The 19143-nt window shown below is 41.0% G+C and overlaps 2 protein-coding genes across 2 annotated transcripts in view; both read right to left on the minus strand.

Moving 5' to 3' along the window:
- Positions 1-1092: 1092 nt before the first annotated feature.
- On the minus strand, positions 1093-10550 carry LOC139300391 (chaperone Ric-8A). The gene is made up of 13 exons (XM_070923463.1): positions 10461-10550; positions 9542-9589; positions 8868-8885; positions 7774-7863; positions 6923-7464; positions 6379-6514; positions 5320-5508; positions 3739-3833; positions 3372-3522; positions 3112-3207; positions 1894-2038; positions 1346-1628; positions 1093-1243 (listed from the first exon to the last, which is right to left on the minus strand). Exons 1-13 carry the CDS (start codon positions 10548-10550, stop codon positions 1093-1095), a joined length of 2034 nt encoding a protein of 677 aa, XP_070779564.1.
- Positions 10551-14159: 3609 nt separating this feature from the next.
- The window catches only part of prr12b (proline rich 12b), a 29940-nt gene continuing 24956 nt past the window's right edge, over positions 14160-19143 (minus strand). Inside the window, exons 13-16 of the mRNA XM_070923378.1 lie at positions 18540-18637; positions 18191-18322; positions 14986-15081; positions 14160-14294 (exon numbers count right to left, since the gene is read on the minus strand). Of these exons, the coding sequence (XP_070779479.1) occupies positions 14160-14294; positions 14986-15081; positions 18191-18322; positions 18540-18637 (461 nt within the window). The remainder of the gene's footprint in view (positions 14295-14985; positions 15082-18190; positions 18323-18539; positions 18638-19143) is intronic.

Here is a 19143-nt window from a genome sequence, read left to right on the forward strand (position 1 = left end):
CATGTGAAGTGCAAAGTACCTTAAGACAAGTAAGCACTTGACATTTAGAAGTGTGAATATAGATTATGTATTTGTTGTTTGTTATTATTAGTAATATTTCTGTTATCTATGTCTCTCTCATGGTGGGAACTGTTGGGTCTCTGTAATAATATGTAAAGAGTACGGTCTAGACTTGCTCTATATGTTAAGTGTAATGAGATAACTTTCGTTGCGATTTGGCACTATATAAATAAAAATTGAATTGAATTGAATTGAATTGAAACATTGTTGTGTTTGTGTAGTTTTGAAGTACCATTAGGGTCAGACTTCCCTATATTATGGTAGGGGACCAAATGCCTGTGGTCCATGTTATTTCCATTGGGAACCATTGGAACTACTGGAGAGATTCAAATATCAGATTATACAGAAAAGCAAACTGATGACAGCATTGTCTTTTTAAATCTCTCTTGGAGTACGGATAACTCTCAGATAGCTCAAACAATTCATCAACTGTTGGGATGTGCCCCCTTTTCCGCTGCATCAGAATTGATGGTATCAAGATGAGCGTTATGCTAATTTTTTAACCCTTCTTGCACACTTTTTGCACACACTTCATTGTTTAGCAAATTGGCCATCTTTTCTGCCCCTCCCGCTCTAAATCTCTGATTCAATATTTGGCTTTAGAATGAAAAGGCATGTGGACCGAGGGGCAGGTCTTTTAATCCATAAATCATTAAAACAGCTTTATGATATGTAGAATAGGATTTGAGAAGTTACACTGCTGGAGTTGAGAAAGTTAAATTTTTATTTGTTTTTGCATGACAAAGGAAATCTACATCTAATCTCATTTTACAACTTAGACAGTAGACACTTTTTCTGTGAATCCACCTTCATTGACAAATTATACAGATACACATTCCTTTGCAAAGCTGCTCAGGGGTTTTGCTACAAAAATAAATAATTGCAGCCATATGTTGTAACAGTGTCTCAGTGCTGCTGTACGAATATAGCAGGACAAATTAAGTGCTCTACAAACAAGTGGTGCAATAAGACTGCTTTTCAGTCTCTGCCTGTCTCTTTCCTGTTAGTCTACTGTTCACTTTTTACATCATTTTATTCCATCTGTTTGTCTTTCCTCCCCTCTGGTATCGGATCCAAATCCTCCTCTGAATCTTCTTCTTCCAGTGTGCAGTCCCTCATTTGGCCCCAGAGTGGAGCCAGTCTCCCCTCTGCTGTCACACCCAGAGGCTGAATGATCTGATCTCTGGGTAAGAGATAGGAAGAGAGGGTAATATCTAATTTGTTTTTCCTCGATCCTCCAAAGAGTATTTGTCCTACATTATGCTCAATACCATACTTCACTCACCGTGATAGTCTGTTGATCATGCTGATGAGGCGACGGGCCTCCTCCTCCTTCTCTTCCTCCGTCATGCCCTCCATTGGGTCAGGCTGCTCCGCCTCCACCCGGCCAGTCACCAGGTTAATCCTGGATTTGGCCTCCCGGTACTCCTCTGTGTCTGAGTCTGAGTCACTGGAGTACTGGGAGGCATACTGGCTGTCGCCTGAATTCCTTCTGCCATTCAGCAGTCCCCGAGCTGCCAGCAGCCCGGCAGCGTTGCCATAACCAGTATATTTGACAAAGCGGCTGACTGCGAAGGGACAAAGATGCAAACTTAACCACTTGGTACTCTTTGCATATGAAGTCGGTCAGTTGTTCAGTTGATGTCTTGATTTCTAAAAGCTGTTTCATGTGTGTGACGTGGTTCCAATATAATTAATTGATTTCACAGTTCTAAATGCTGCTATGACATGAGACCATCTAAACGTGTGTCTAAAGTGTTTTTATTAAAAAAAAAAGTTTCACAAGGGCTCTGCCATGGGAGTAAACTAGTGTGGGGTGAACTGCAACTATACCATTCTCTTTGCAGAGTACAAAGAGCAGCTCAGCAGCACAGTGCTTCACATCTGTATCAACGTGGGTCATCAGGCGGACCAGCTGGCCTCTCAGTGTGGTGTCCTGCTCAGGTCGGATGGCTATGTCTCTCAGTGGAGGTAGGATCTGGGCCAAAAGTTGGGGTCAGATGAAAGTTGTGGTCAGGGTCTCCAATGCTAAAGTAACCAGACTAGAGTTCCTCTAATGTTAAGGTTTCATTCATTTCCATGAACCTTTATATGCACTGATTTCATGTCCCAGTTGTCATTAAGCAGTAAAGCACAGCATTCTGCTTCTGTCCCATTCTGCCTCTCTGTCCCTCTCTAGAGACACACAGACTTCCGAAAACCCATTCATTGCAATTCTCTACCTGTCCACCAGAAACCCTCAGACGTCCCTCATCCACCTGCTCACCTGGTTCCCTCATCAGCCCTGCACTATATATCAGCAAGCAAAGTTGCTATGTGCTTGATTCCTTTGCTTTCAAGCCACCAGAACCTGGCCCTTACCCAGACTCTGACTGTGTACGTGTACCTGCCTGCCTCTCTGCACCTGCCCGTACGCTTGTATATACCTTCATTGTGGCAATAAGTCATTGAATGGTACCAGTCTGATTGTCTGCATTTGGTTCCTCCTCCCTTTGTTGCCGGAATTACTGGCCATGACCGCCCTCCTCTTTGACTGAACAATACTTGTACCAAAAAAGTGCATCTTATTGCCTTTCTCAGTGCAGGAGTAGCGCACCCTTTATGAGCATAACAGCAATTCTGTTACCTCATACACACCCATACATACTTGCTTATGCATCAGTGAGGCATTGTGTCATTTTCTTGCTAACAACGTAAGATGAGTACAGAATTTCATTCTGATTCCAGTTTGGCTGGAATTGATCTGAGACCACCACTTTGAATTGGTCTTGGTTTCCAGTGTCTTGGTCCACACCTGGGTTTGGAAAGAGAGTTCTTATCCAATTTTGAGGTTCTCAAGGATTTAGACTAAACCAACCAACTGCTATTATTCAATTTGAACTAGTCAAGCTTTCATATCTGGCTATTTTTCTCAGCAGTATTAAGTCCCTGTTAACTGTAGCACACTGCTGCAGATAGAGGGGGATGCTTTCTTAATGCTATAGTTTTGAGAATGAAGCTGATAATATTTGGTGCACTTTTACAAAATGATTTTTTGAAAAAATACATTACCTTTTGCCGTAAGTAGTGACGCGTTTCCCTGTGTACCCGAGAACTCTCAGTCAGCAGATTCAGTACAGGGGTTAGTTTCTCCTTCAGTTTCTGACCCTGTGTGACAGCACATGGAAACTAAGCAGTGTAACATAAGTCAGTGTGAGTAAACTAGACCTGAAATAGCAAGATTCCACATTACATGTGTCAACATCCGGGCTTCCTAAAGACTGATATTTAGACTGAATATAGATAATATCTACAGTAGCTAACACACTTGCCCTGTTCAGGCGTCTGTCCATAAACAGCAGTAATGTGTGGACACAGTCCATGTTGACTCCCTCCCACTTGTGGCATGCCTGGTCCACAGGGACAGATAGCAGGACATCCAGACACGTCAGCGGTAGTGCTGACAGGACGTTAACTGTATGTCTACGGAAAGAATTCATTCAACTTTTAAAACATTAACATAAAACATGTTATTTATGTTCTTCAGCGTAGGTATCAACTTTGACTCCCTTATCTATTTTGTAGGCTCATTTAGTTACAGTTTCACCTCTTACATCAGATGGACACAATTACATAATTAATTTAAAAATGTGTCAAATAAATGTTGTTATGTTTAAAGCTGCAAAACAGCAGTCTGACCCTTGGAGTTCCTCCGACATGTCCTCTCCATCACATGACAGCAGCAAGCAGTGGCGCAGCACAGCTGCTAGGTGACGATACAGAGCAGCATCCTCCTGAAAAAGACACACCCCGCTGCTTTTAAAGGGGCAAATGGTTAACACTACTCAATCTGTATAATGTTTTCTGTTGCTCTGGAAGAGATTTGTCAAGTGTGAGAAAATAACCCCCAATGATGTCATCAAGTCATCTCAGTTTGAGCTTGGAGCAACACATCTATAACTGAAAGACTGTTAAAGATAGCGATGTGGAGTTAGACAGATGCGAGCATTTACCAAAAACCGAGGGTCCATTGAAAGACACTATCTATTTGTATAATACAAATAGATAGTGTCTATTTATATCTATTTGGGCGGCATGGTGGTGCAGTGATTAGCACTGTCGCACGGGAGGTAGAGCAGAGTAGAGCAAGTTCCCCCGGCTCCCCCCATCATGTCGAAGTGTCCTTGAGCAAGACACTGAACCCTAAGTTGCTCCCGATGGAGGCCAGCACCTTGCATGGCAGCTTAGTCACCATCGGTCTGTGAATGTGTGAGTGAATGAGACCTTAACTGTAAGTAAGCGCTTTGGGAACCGTGAAGGTTGAAAAGCAACAGCAGCAAAGGAGGCTGGGGACATGGAATATAAATGGGCCATGTTGAAAGGCTCATTTGTGGAGAGTAAACCGGCAGTTTATTCTCACTGGAGGGGTCATGGATGGATGAATTATGCCCATCCAGTCCGACTCACCTATGGTCATGAGCTTTGGAGAACGACTGAAAGAGTAAGATCATGGCTACATGCAGAAGAAGAACCGGTGGAGTCAGTTGGGTTGGTTTCGGGCATCTGACACACCTCGCTGTGGAGGTATTCCACGTGGACACGCTACATAGCCAGCCTCCACCCCGAACCCTGCACCCTTACTTTCCGCTTTGCTATATAAAGGACACCCCACTGTCTGCACTGGCACTGATAGTTGGTGCTGGACATAGATCCTGTGATGCAGAATGAACATGACTCCTGTTACTGGGCTACATATGTGCTGCTACAGTAGGATGGTATACATTGCAATGTCATTTAAAGTATGGAATTGTTATGTGAATACAGTATCTTTCAAATGTTCAGATTGTATAAGAAGAAAGTAGAGAAATAAGACATTGTCTAATCTGCTATGATCATCTGATCATGTCTTACTTTGTATTAATATTGTACTTGTACTGGTGAGTACAATGTTATCATAACCAATAAAATGGTGACAAAACAGAAACAGAAATAACACCCAAGTTGTTATAAACTGGAATTTTCTGTTAACATAACACGTAGAAGCTAGTAAACTTACAGATTCCATATCTGAAAGGGGAAAGTAATTTCTCATTTAAATGACTCAACTCAAATAACTCAAATCTAACAACAACATTAGGGTGTAAACAGTGTGTGTGTGTTTCTTTGATTCAACTAAGGACATGGTGTGATGGAATTGAGGCTTCCTACACAATTATTATTACAGTGCCATAGAGAGGAGGTGTTGGTGGATTTGTGAGTTGCACAGCTGATTTTGGTCACCTCATCTGGCTCCTGCCTGTGCAACATGTGTGCGATGTTGAAGAGTATCTTGAGGATCTCCATGACGTCCTGGGACATCTCCTTGGAGATGGGCGGAGCTGTGCTGTCGCTAAGTACCTCATATCCCTCACCCCACCTCACAGTCAGGCACTGCTGAAGGGCGTTGGTCAGCACTGACATTCCACGCTCCTGACGGGGACAAATAAACCACTGAGGAACATGCAAAGTGATTTATGAGAAAAGAACATTTTTCAATCTAACTGAGAAAAGGACTGATGCACACTCATGCACAACATTGCAGACGTCTACTTTTGTATCTAAGCATGTTTTTCATCATTTATTGAGGTTTTCGTGACTTATCTTGTTTGTCAAGAACAGCATTGTTCACTGTATGGGAAAACGTGGCATTTTCAGACATTAGAGTAGATTGTATGAGAAATAAATGTAACATCAAGTAGTCTGATCTGGTTATGGTGATTATCACAGAATACTCATCATGTGAGTTATTATGTGACTACACAATAATGATATTGTAGTTTAGTTTGTAGGCTTTGTTTTATTGTGATCAAGAAATAATTAGTAAATTCTTAAAAATTGTAATGTAGTATAAAATCTATGATCAGCAGAGAGGCATTACATTTATTCTTAGGTTACTATTTTTTACTGTTGTGGAAAATCTTAGGCCCTATAGTACTATCATAGGAATAATGCAGTGCCTTCTGCCTCATTTGGTGAGTATCAGCTCCTGTAAATTGACTTCTGACGAGCCAAACAATATCATAAGCTAATCGCAGGGATTTTTCATTTGGTTGCAGCTGCACTATACGATTATAATTATCTTTTGTTGTCAAACATGAGTGATGACAAACTTGTCAGAGTTGCCATGTATCTGGTGATCAAAGATGACTACCACATCTATTGATCACAAGAAAGTTTGGGACAATCACATTATCAATTTTGTTTTTCAGGATCACAAAATTATGATGCTGTTATCACAAGAAAACAAAACAAAATATGATCCCATCCACTCTGGCTGTCCTTTTTTTGAAGGCATTTCACCTGCTGTAGCTGCAGCCTGAGCTCAGGCCTCAGAGCTGTAAGTAAGAAGAGCAGCCTCAGCTTATAAAACTGGCCACTGGGCGGCACCCCGCTCCAGATCCCCTGCTTCAGACTCTCCCACAGACCTTGCAGAAGCCTTCCATGGAAACAGGAATGAAAAGAAGAGTGAGGCCAGGGGTGATCAGCAGCCGGTGAGCATTATTTACATATCACTTTTTGTTTTATAAAGAACACCTCATTCTAATATAACTGGATAAGTAAAGGAATGCTTTGCTAAATGGTTTGGGTGAAAATCGTTCTCTACTCCCAATATCAGTCACTATGCACTGCTGAAGTCTGTGTATATGAAGTCCATATATCACACAGCCAGTTAGCTATTGCCACTCCATGTCAGACTGCTCAAGAAGTGCCCAAGAATACAAAAAAATGTGTTTATTGGTTAAGTTTTGTTTATATGTGATGTCTAAAAGCTGAACAAGTTGCATTGTCAATTGGCATCATGTAAAATTCACCAACACTAAGTCTACCCATTTGAAAAAGTCACCTTAGTGAGCTGGCCCTTTCCTGTGCTCTGGGGCTGTTGTAGATGACATTACACAAGACTTTCATGGCCTCCTTACTACACACCTCCCCATCCTCCTCCTGCTCTTTCTCCTCACTGTTCTCTTCCCGGGTGTCCTTCTTCCCACGGGCAAGCACCACATGACCTCCATCACCTCTCCAGTTATAGCAGTGTTGAACTGAGCCATTTGTGGTGGCAGCTACCTCCACAGGAGTAGAAAATGAAAGCACAGAGCTAACAGATACTGGTGTAGCATCAGCCTCTGCAGCCTCCTCACAGCCACTCGCTGCTCCTCCGTATGTTCTGGCTGACAGGTCTTCAGCTTTTTCCTCCTCTTGCTGTGGGCACACCTGCACTAAGCTGATGCCTCCCAGGTGTGCCAAGGTGAAAAGGGCATTATCAGTGACCATGGGTCCTATGGCCTGTCGGTCACGGGACAGGATACGCAGTGTATGCAGGCAAACCCGTAACACTGCTGGCTGTAGCTGACTGCTGATGAAGCACAGCAGGGCTGTGGCCAGACGCTGGAGAAACATTAAAGTTGAGAAGGGATCAAATGGAAGAGAAACAATACAAAATGAAAGAATAAGCGGTGAAAAAAATTGAGGGATATGTAGAATGCACATAAATGCAGTAGGCGTTTAACTGACTAGTCAACTAGACAACAGGAACACATGTAAGTAGACTGCTGCATGCAATTTTTTGTAATGCTACAAATGCCTTATTAGTAGCTGCATATCTGCTCTTCTACTGCAAACACCTGCAGACTAATAACAATCAGTAATTACATTTCTACTGCACATTCACACACAAATATACAGTCATTGGACTACCTGTCGGAGAAGAAGATCAGGTCCATCGTCGTCTGAGTCAACATCAGACTCAGAGTCAGGAGCACAATCTCTCACTTTGTTCTTCCTGAACTGACCAACCAAGAGGCAGAGTTAGCATGTTAGCTGCAAACGATGTTAGCTGCAACATACATACAAAGACACATCTTAGCATTATGACACTGATGTTCCATCTACTCCTTATTCCTGATGCAGCAAGGGTACTTTTACTATGTATTTGTTATCGGATGGCATAGTCACACAACATTTGTCATCACTCGTTAGGCGTGCTGTGTTCACTGCTTCACATCCTACAGCAGGAGCAGGAAAGACATTACATGACTGCTTCTCATCATCAGAGGAAACTGAAACTGTTGCACTAGGAAAACCAAATATCACAGGGTATTCAAACTTCAGAGCAATGCCTGTACAGCAGGACCCTGAATTATTGCTCCACGAGAGGGACATTTTTCACATCAACATTGAATCTCCAAAACAAACACAGCAGCTTTAAACGGTTGTGTAAACACTTTAAAGAACTGACTATGGTGTGAACCACTACTGTGTTATGTAATTTGGTTATAGAGAGAAGTTGGTCTGGTCATATATGACTTATCCTAAGTCTGTCATATCCATAAAATGTAACAATTAAAATGAGAGGCCAATAATTAAGCAGCAGTGCCTGAAAATTATTATGCAATTAGAGGCGAAATGCCTGTAAAAAGTTATAGCATTGTGTGAAACTATATAGAATATTTAATTGTCATCAACAATTGTACTGTAATGACTAATAATGTTAACAGACAATATCATTTATTGTCTGTTATTGATAGTATTGATTGTCACAGAACACAGGTTTCTTGCGCAGGGCTAATTAGAGTAGCTTAAGGATTTCTCCAAGGTGAAAGTTAACAGGATTAACATGCTGAGTCATGAGGTATCCGAGCAGCTTTACAGCTAGACATGATTACACAACACACACACACACACACAAACACACACACACACTGGGAGTGACTTAAGTATTCTAAGCACTCTTACAGATTAGAGTAGAGTCATAGTCAGCTCCTCTCTCTCTGTCCTCTTGATTTATTTACCTCTTCCAGTTGTTGTTGCTGCAGTCAGTTTGTCCATGAACAGTGACAGAAATGCATGTGTAAAAAACAGGCAGGATTGAGATCAAAGCATTACAGAAAGATGAAGTTTGGTACACAGAGGAGGGACTTTGAAGGAGTCAGAGCAGAGCTAGAAACTATGTTGAGACCCTGCTGTTAAACATCATTTGGCATCACGTTTCACCAGAGAACCACATCATCCTCTGTCCTCATCCAGTCAATCAAACTACTCAGTGCACACAGTCTGAACCTTTTACATTCTGCACCCAGTAGCAAATTTTCACTTCTCAGACAAAAATTTGGATTAAACAATCAGTTGGTATGCAGAGACAGCATTCAACCTCACTGATAGCTGTTTAAAGTTCTGAACCATTTCCAGCTTGGAAAGTCGTATTGGCTATCTACAGTCTTTGGTTGTTTGTTTTGCTTTTATGCTGCATTGACTTAGTAGTGTGAGAATGGAAAATGTGAGTGACACTGAGCTTGTGACTATTGTCAGTTTGCTGTTTTGCTTTTTGTATTACTTGTATTTTGAATGAAATGAAGGCTGCAAGAGAGGAGAAAATGGCAACAGAGAAACACAGAAGAAAGGCAGTAATGGAAAATGACAAATGGAACAGATGAAGAGTGGGGGAGGAAAAGATATGATGGCTGACCTTTTTTCTCTCCTGCACCTCAGTGTTGAAAAAGAAGCACTCAGCATACTGTGAGGAAACAGGAGAATACAGGGTGTGAGGAAGATGGAAGGCAGATACAATAGTATACAACAATAGTGGGACAATTTAGTATGCAAACAGACTTTTTTGTCTCGTTTCTACTAGACACTCTCAAATATTCAAGACCTGCTTGGACTTGGTATGCAGTACAGAACTGGAACACATGCAGTGACCAAGAACGTAAAGGGAGCGTCCAAAGTATAGCTTTATACCAGAGAGTGAGGTGGAAGGAGAACAGTGGCAAGACCCGAGTGGACTGGCCATGGGGAGTACCAGGAGGTGTCCCAGTGGGCTTCACAGGGGAAAATGACAGGAAGCTATGTGCTCAATGATTATGTTCTGTCTGTATGGGCTATCTGTTGTCTTGTTGTCTTGATTATTGATCTATTTTGTTTTCTTGTTAAAGTGTAATAGTTTTAATAATATGTAATTTAGCTTTGGAAATAATGTAACTCGCCAATCAAGTTGATTTGAATATTTTTATTTAGAGAGAGGTGGTGGTGGTAGGAGCCAGAGAGAAGGAAGCACTAATTCCACTGAAATCATTCAACATATTTTAGTTGGGAAATATGCAGACAGTTCAAACAAACAAGCACTGTGCTCATCACTTTTGTATTATTTCCAACATTTCATTCAGCCAATGATATCCATTCTTATTATGGTCTTTCCACTCATTGGTCTTCAGAAAAATGTACCCTTTAAGCAAAAATAGTTCAGGGGGTTAACGTAAACATGATTGTTGAAGTATTACCTACAATTATTATATTACCAACTGTAATCATGACTGTTTCCATGGTTACAAAAGAAAGACTATTTCTAGTTACAGACTGATGCAGTAGTCATAGCAACAATCAATGACCTGGGTGTTGTAGCTGTCCAGTAGGAGCTGGACAGTGTCCTGGTCTCCTTGGATGACGCTCTCAATGATCCTCTCCAGGTCTGGCTCCATGCCTGCAGCCCAACCCAAACACCAGTCCAGGGCTTAAAAAGGACGAGCCGTCATCGTCCAAGAGGAGCAGTTCTCTCTAGTAATTATACTACCTAATTCCACATCTCTGGTTGTACAAAGGATCAATGTTATAAATATGAAATGAACTGTGATTAAATAATTCCAAACAAATATCAAATGAATCAATTAGAAAAATTATCTAACACAAAATGGCTTTCAAAAGTAACATCACCAGAAGTAAAATAACAGATCTGACACACCATCGACATACATCATCTCATAGAGAGTCCGCCATGAGAAACTAAATGCTTCTTGATGAATAAAAATGAAAGATATATACGGAAATAAACTGCATTCAAAGTGTCCATTGAAACAAATGTATATAAATGACATCGGTTTACATGACTTTGGATAAAAACTAACCGCAAACGAATTGAAATGTTTTTAGAAAATGTCAAATGCCATGAAAGAGAATGGCATTGTCATTGTCATTAACTTGTTTTCAGCTGGTTCTAACCACATACACGATAGAAAATTGACTGTAATGAACTCAAAGCAGCTCCTGCAGTGATGTGCTGCTGCAGCAGTGCTGTTGTAGCATGAGGCAGTTTCCATGAGTTCCTGTTCCTGCACTCACCTGTCGTGTTGTGAAGAGTGGACACACACAGCCTCTCCTTCTTCGCTTTGGTAAAACAATGGCTGTGTAATCTTTTTTCTCCTCCTGTTACACCCTCTAAGCCCTGGATTTACTCTGGTCACCTGCACTGCTACCTGCCCTCATCAACCGGAGCAAGTGATGCTGCTGAGCTGAGATGGAAATGTCCTTGTATAAATCATACAAACCATAGTTGCCAGTACATACTTGTAGACAGCGTGTGTGTGTCTCTTTTGTAGTGTTGACCAAATGAGCTTGTGGTCCCTTTCTTTGACTTTTGAGGAAAATCCATCACTGAAGCCTATAGGCTCAAATCACTACTTGTACACATGAAATACCAAAATGTAATGGGATGCCTGCCGTTTTATTCACTGAGCTGATCCATGTTACCTCCCTCAGGCAAAAATGTCAACTTTGAAAACAAGATATACCATACTTGTTGCAGAATTTCCAGAAAATTCAATCCTAATGTGTCTGGTGATCTACTGAGCGTCCATCTAGCCATAGGGATGGGCGACACCACTGTATTTGGTTTCTCTCCAATATATATATATATATATATATGTATATACAGTGGGGTCCAAAAGTCTGAGACCACTAGTCAAGATACTTCTATTTTGCATTTTCTTCAAATGTAATACTATTTTTTTCATGTTTTTTTCAAGTTAAATCTTTGAAACATTTACAGGAATTTCAGAAAATACTCTTCATACTTCTTCATTCTCTTAATAATGACAGCATGCACTCGAACTGGCATGGACCCCACAAGTTTGTGCACTACTCGTTTTATTACAAAACATACAATACTTGAGTTTTGCTGTATTCGATTCAGTTCCATTTTATTTATATAGTGCCAAATCACAACAACTCATGACACTTGATTTGATTCATGTATGCAAGTCTGCAGCTCTGAAGCACATTGTGTTTGGGGGGGGCATCTTCTCTTTTTGCATGGCCTGTCTCTAGCCTCACTTGGATCAGGACTAGACTCAGTTCCCTGAACCACCCAGTATTGGAATACTAACTTGGCCCCAGGGTTTCTGTACGCCACAGTTTGTTGTAAGTTAATGAAACAGAGGTGTTAGGTCTAGGTCTAGGTCTTTGGACACATTCCCTCTATAAGACATTCCACAAAGCAGAAAGTAATTCAATTCCCAAAAATCAACTAACAGAGTGAACCTGGGACATTTGGAGCCCCTGGAGGTCTGGGACTCCATTTTGACCGGCTGATAAACCAGCAATTCTGAGCACCTTTCACATGCACTGCAGGGTTTCACTCAGGGCTTCAGCTAAGAGGGAAAGACAGGTACTGACATGTACTGCCTCTATAACTTTAACCCTCCGACTTCCCCGTGAGAAACAACACTCTCCTGCCAGAAATGATTTTCTTTTCTTTCAAATTTTGTGTGGATGTGCAGCATTGCAAGTTCTGGTTTTCCACATATTTTTTTTCACTCTGTTGGTGCTTGTGTGTTCAGTCCCTTTAATAACAATTCATCTGTAAATTATTTAAAAATATGGGGTCAAAACAGACCCTAAAGACAATCGTTTTGTAAAAATAGTTCTATAAAAAGGGCAATGATTCAGTTCAGGAAAACCAAATCAGATTTCCCGCAGAATAATTGTTATCGAGGGGGTTTCACTGTTGTTAAACTCATGGACAGGTAATTTTTGACAACAAAGGGGTTAAATATATGTTTGACTTTTAAGCAGCTCATTTGACTGACACAAATATCAGTCATTCCTTGGTTCCCCATGTACGTAGACGTAAGCTATTCCCTTCTCACGCCTCTCAACAAAGACCAAAGCTGAAACTGAAAGGTAACTGGATTCACAGCTGCATGTCATAGTGCAATCCTGTATTGTAAAATGACAAAAAAGTTGGACCTACCTTGTAGATCTTCTGTGCAGTGCCTCTGTATCAGCTCAAGTCCATTTGCTCATGTCTTGCTCATACTTTAGGGAAATGACTTGAGCAGAGGTGGTTTATTCATCATCACGTTTGTCATTTGAACAGTTTTATTTCATTATGTCAAATACAGGAATTTCATGTACAGAAGAGCAACTGGGAACTAGAGAATGAAATAGCTGTACAATATTTACACACCAAAACAACAAAATTGCTCTGCAAGAATATCCTCTGAGAGGTCAAATAATAGGAAATATCCATCAACAACAAACAGATAAAAATGACTAACATTAAACACTGACATTTATGCTTTTGGGTCATTTCACCTAACACTTCCTTTAAGAAAGTCGTGCTTAATTTTTTCGTTCCTCGTCTTTACAGGGCATTAAATCCTCTCTCACTGTCTTTTGAAGAACAAACAGAAAGAACACAGCTTAGTTTAAATACATTTTCCCTCAGTCTCAACTGCAGTCTAACTGAGGCAGTAGAAACAAGAGACTATCACATAGTCACTTCTGTCTCACTCTGGTCTAGTTTTACCTCTGTTGGTCTGACAGAAGCAAGAAATTGCAGGTGGGCCATTTTATGTAAACCCCTTTAAAACATTTTTCAAAAATAATAACAGCAAACAATCTCATTTTAGGACAGTCATTTTCAGAAATGTCCTTGTATAAATCATACAAACCATAGTTGTCAGTACATATAGACAGCGTGTGTGTGTCTCTTTTGTAGTGTTGACCAAATGAGTTTGTGGTCCCTTTCTTTGACTTTTGAGGAGAATCCATCACATAGTTAGTTACCCTCAATCTTTCAACAGGTTTCTTGAAATCAAGAGGTACTTTAAAATTGACTCAATAATAAAACAAATACTTTAAAAGTTAACAAACAAACCAACAGTGGCTGTTCTCGCTGGAGCCATTGCACTGCTAGCATCCATACAGTTTCTGTAGTGTGATTCTTTTGTTTCACAAACTCTGGGTGCCCCCATCTTCTTAATACTGCAGGTGGATGTGTGAGTATGGTGGGCTGCTGTTGTGGTCCTCCTTCAGGCCTTGGCACTAAGGCTAAGCAGCTCCATGAAGGAGTTAAAGAGACTCTCTAGCCAGCCCTGGTTAGCCATGCACTGCTGCACCACCTCCTCCTGGCCGGGGTCCTCTGCTGCCTGCTCAATACTGTCCGTCTGGTCAGGAAACAACAACAGTACATACAGTAAAATGGCAGGAATGCACCTCTAAAGAAAACTGTCTTAAAACTGAAGGGAATATCGTTGTGTGTACAAGTGGATGCGGCGCAAAGACGTAGCCAGAGGGATGGACCTTTCACACATCAAATTCTTGGGGATGTTTTGCGCAGTGCCTGTAGTAAATGGTCATCAACTGTTCATAATAGGACATTAGGACAGACCACCTCTTTAACCTATCACATTACTACCTTTGTGTAATTATATTCTATATTTTATTATGACAGCCAATCAGAATGAGGTATTGTCATGGCAGCATGGTTGAGTAGGGTCACTGTGGGATTTGCTGGGGCTCGTTTAACTTTTCCTAATTGTTGTAAACTAAAGCATTGACTATGGATGACTTCAGACACACAAGAAAGACTTCTTTGGTCATCTGAAAAGATGAATACTGCCAGAACTTCAGATGATGAATGAAGCAGTGGAGAAATCAACCCGACAAAGTTGGAGTTAACTTCAGAGGCACCAAGACAGGTGTGACCCAAAAACCTGATCAACACTTTGCAGTATTGAGTGTGTGTCAGATTATGGTAAATATGACAGTTTTATAATAGTCAACGATACAGATGAGATATTAGAGCAAATATGAACTTAAAAAAACATATTTTACCATTAATGCAGGCATCCTTACCTCCTTCTTACAATGCAGGAAGGTGTGATACTTGTAGTGGTGAAGCGAATGATACAGACTGTAGATCCGGCAAGTTTCAATTGAAAGCTTCAGATCCTGAAAAGGTTTGTGAGAGAAGAAGATTGGGGAGTTTTTTTCCAGTGTTTTCTAGCAGGAGTTCAGCAGCAACATTTGAAAAAAGCACTACTGATTGATAGTACATTCTGAAAGATAGCGGGTAACAACTAAAAAACATTGGGATTATTCTTTATACTTAACAAAGAGTGACAGCTGAAGGGAATCTGACTTAGATAATATGCGTTACTGCTCTTCAACTGCAACTTTCACTTTATTGTCCCTGAGCGGACACCTGCTGCAGGTCGCTACAAGAGCAGCACCACCAACAAATCAAAAAGTGGTGTCAGGAAGTTAATTAAATTACAGACAAGACATTTTCTCTCTTCCCTCTATTGCCTCTGATCTCTGCCTCCACCCCAATACAGCGGAGGTGAATGGAATTTCATTTGTGGGAAATTCACTGAGACTCACCCCTCCACATGCTACCAGACAAACACAGTGAGTGGGACCAACACTACCCCAACGACGTGCTGTGTTCACCATACACCCGCATTACATGTGTAGCTACATCCATCAGCTACACATGTCCTTTACCTGCTTGAAGGTGGAGAAAAAAATAGTCCCTATGACAACTGTGGACAGAGTTTTAAGTTCAGATAAGATAAGTTTAAAGCAAAGAAACTAGGCTCTGCTGTAGCCATTTTGGAGCAGTGTACCACTAAACACCAGCAGAGTAAGCTAAAGTGACCTTTTTTTGCAGGTGACAGGTCACAGACTCAACATGGCCTCGCCATTACTCTGGAATAAATGGTAAATGGCCTTCACTTAAATAGCGCTTTTCAACTTCAACAGTTCCCAAAGCACTTTACAGATCAGGTCTCATTCACACACCGATGACGACGGAGCTGCCATGCAAGGTGCTGGTCTCCATCAGGAGCAACTTCGGGTTCAGTGTCTTGCTCAAGGACACTTCGACATGACAGGGTGAGCCGGGGAACAGACCCCAAACCCGCTCTACCCTGCTCTACCTCCCGTGAGACAGTGCTAACCACTGCCCCACCATGCCGCCCACAACAAACTTTTGTGCTACTGGAAGTATATCTGAATCCATATGGTGCTTGCTGGCTTGCAAACTGGCCTATTATCCCTGCAGAGACATTCTGGAAAGCTGTGGTGTGAAAAAGATAGACTTTTGCTATCGTCTGACTGTGCCAAGCTCTCTAAGCTCAAATATCCACCTATTAGCTTTCAGAGCTTTCAGCTGCATCTTATGGTCTTCATTTAGCAAATGGAGCTTGCTAAAATGTCATTGCATGACAAGTGTGGAACGTCATTCATGTAATGGCAGGTGGTCATGTATGGGGAGGGCAACCCCTGTCTCTGTTCAAAGATGGCCTGTGGTGTCGGAGTCTGTATAAAGTATGCACCCCACAAAGCGAATTAGGACATCAGGTCCTTTTTTAGCAGCTTAGCTGTTCTGTAATCAATCCAAATATTTATCTTCATGTGTCATCTTCGTTACTATCATGTAAGATTCAAAATGTATTGAATTTGACTTCCCTCACATTTTTAAGGAGTGGTTCAGGAGTGTAGTTATTATTTGTAAGGGTCATGTAGGCTCATGAACTGATTATAGGGGAAGTTTTTAATACAGGTAGTTGTGGCTCTGTAATGAAGCACCATTTTATTGGTTCAATAATCCACAGAATGAAAGGACAGAGTTACAGCATCTCAGGTGAGGTCTGAGGATGGTTTACACCAGGCCGTTGGTTCAAATAGAGTAGCACATTACATACATGTTGTCGTTACCAATTGATTTTCTTGTAACATTTATTGTGAAAGTCTCATGTCTAAAATCTGTCCAATTGTTATTTTTAGTCTCAGAATTATATAATACAAATAAAATATAAAATATCTGATTAAAATCATATGATGGTAAATGCATATTGAATTAACATTTTGCAGAGTCAAGCTATTTGTGTGTGTGTATATGTGTTTGCACATGTGCATATGTAAGAGCAAAAGAGTTAGGCTACTGAGTATGTCAACACGTCTGCGCCCAATGGCCGTCCCTACCAAAGTTAATAACAAACAAACAAACCCATCTTACTGTGTTGAATGGTTAAAGGTAAGTGCTGACTCCTTGTGACTTCAATGTTTTGACAGCCTAGCCACTGGAATGCTTCTGGGGGGCCCCCATTGATTTAGCAGGGCACCTTTAAGTCACGGTGGAGTAACCCTTGGACCTGCTGCACCTCCTTCTCTCTATCCTCCTCCTCACTGAAAAGATGTTGGGTCCTCAACACTGATCGTTGATGTTGTAAGTGGTGGTCAGATTTCAAATTGAGATATTGGCCGGTGTGAGTGGGTTTCCTGGGTTTTCCTGTGGTCTTTATGCCCCCTTCAGCCTTCACATGAACACGTGTCCAAGCAGTTCCATACTTCATTCATGTGATGACACCTGAGCCAGCTCCATGTGCTAATGAAGACCATGGGTAATGGGTGAAAGTTCAGAAAGCTTGTCAGAGGACCTTTGAGCTTTGATCATTGATCATGTGTTACACATTGTATTCTGTTCCCAAAGTTTAAGAATGAACTTCTATGCTCGGAACAAATAACAACTCTTTCTGACGACAAGGCTTTCACTGACTCTTTAAAGGTGCCTGACCATCCCTGCAGACACAACACCATGACGTCTGCGGCGGACACTCTGCAAGCACTTCTCTGAACTGTGGAAGTTGTGTTGCTGAAAAAATTTAAAAAAATGAAATCTCTGTAGGACTCCCTCTAACTTGTGCTGTCACTAACGGGCACAGGGCTTTGCCCAGAGCTTTGGACATGGAGCAGCTGTACCTGTAGTCTTAGTTCGTACAATATGGTAAGGGATGATTGCATTTTTGTTTCATTTGTTTTATCCATGCATGAAAATGTACACAATAAGACATATTTTGTACTTTAGTTACTCTTTGTCAAGTCAAGTCATTCAACCCCCTAACCATACAAATATATGGTCAATATCTATCTGCAGGTCTATTTTAATATGTATCTGTTAAACATTTTTTTGTCAACTGAGGACCAGTTACCCAGTGCCCAGAACAAACTGGAATGGGAGTAGAGAGCGTGATGTTATAGCCATGCTATTTCTGACCTGTTGCTTAGGAATACTCCTCTTGACTCGGTTGAGAGTTTTGCGGTTGTAACCCTCCCCGCCAAGATGAACTTTGACAGCTCCAGATTCCAGCGGGTCTGCCGTCATTTTGGGGAATATATGTAAAGCTTCCTGGAGAGAGGAAAGCAGAATGTAGTCAAAGGCATGAGATACAGCTCAAGTTTAGTTTGAACTCGCTGATGTGGGAGTAGGATTGGTGTAAAGAAACTTTTTTTAAATGTATCTGCAGTCTCCACGCCTACGCCCAGATATTTATTGTAAATCATCATCATCAGACTGTGATCTGAGTAGTGCCTGTAAAACAAACGAGAAAGATGTGTGGGTTTACCTGGTGCTGAACACTCATGTTGACTCTCCTCAACAACCTCTTCTTCTGTTCACTGAGCAGGCAATCAATTTTCCTCATGGGTGGGAGGTACAACTCATCTGAGGAGTTAAAGTAGTAGAACACTCATTTACCAACCATAAACTGATTGCCGCATCGGTTCTTCTTGAGGACATGCTGAAACTGGATAAATTCAAATTGAATTTTACATTGTTCTTTAAATTGCCAGCTTTCTTTAAATTATCCTGTAAAACATCTTTTACAAAAGTAACTATTGTAAGAGATGATATGTTGAAATCCTGCGTTAGGATCAGTGCCTATTGATGTAGTAGTGCAGGTGTTGTGTTTCATGTCCCTTTGTCTTGTTTGTGTTTACTGCAATCTATCAAGTACAATAGTTGTGCATTAGATTACTTTTTTTTTTTTTACAGTTAAATAAAACATTATATATATAGGTATAATTAGTATTCTGTGTTATTTTGCTTAATGGCATTTCAGTCTGTAGGTTACCCCTGAAAAAACTCATTCTGATTCACAGAATCGTCCAAGTCCAAGTGTGAACTGTGTCTCAGATAAAAAAAATAATCAAATAATTGATATATGACTG

This window comes from Enoplosus armatus, chromosome 17 (genome assembly GCF_043641665.1).
Source record: "Enoplosus armatus isolate fEnoArm2 chromosome 17, fEnoArm2.hap1, whole genome shotgun sequence".
In the NCBI taxonomy this organism is placed as follows: domain Eukaryota; kingdom Metazoa; phylum Chordata; class Actinopteri; order Centrarchiformes; family Enoplosidae; genus Enoplosus; species Enoplosus armatus.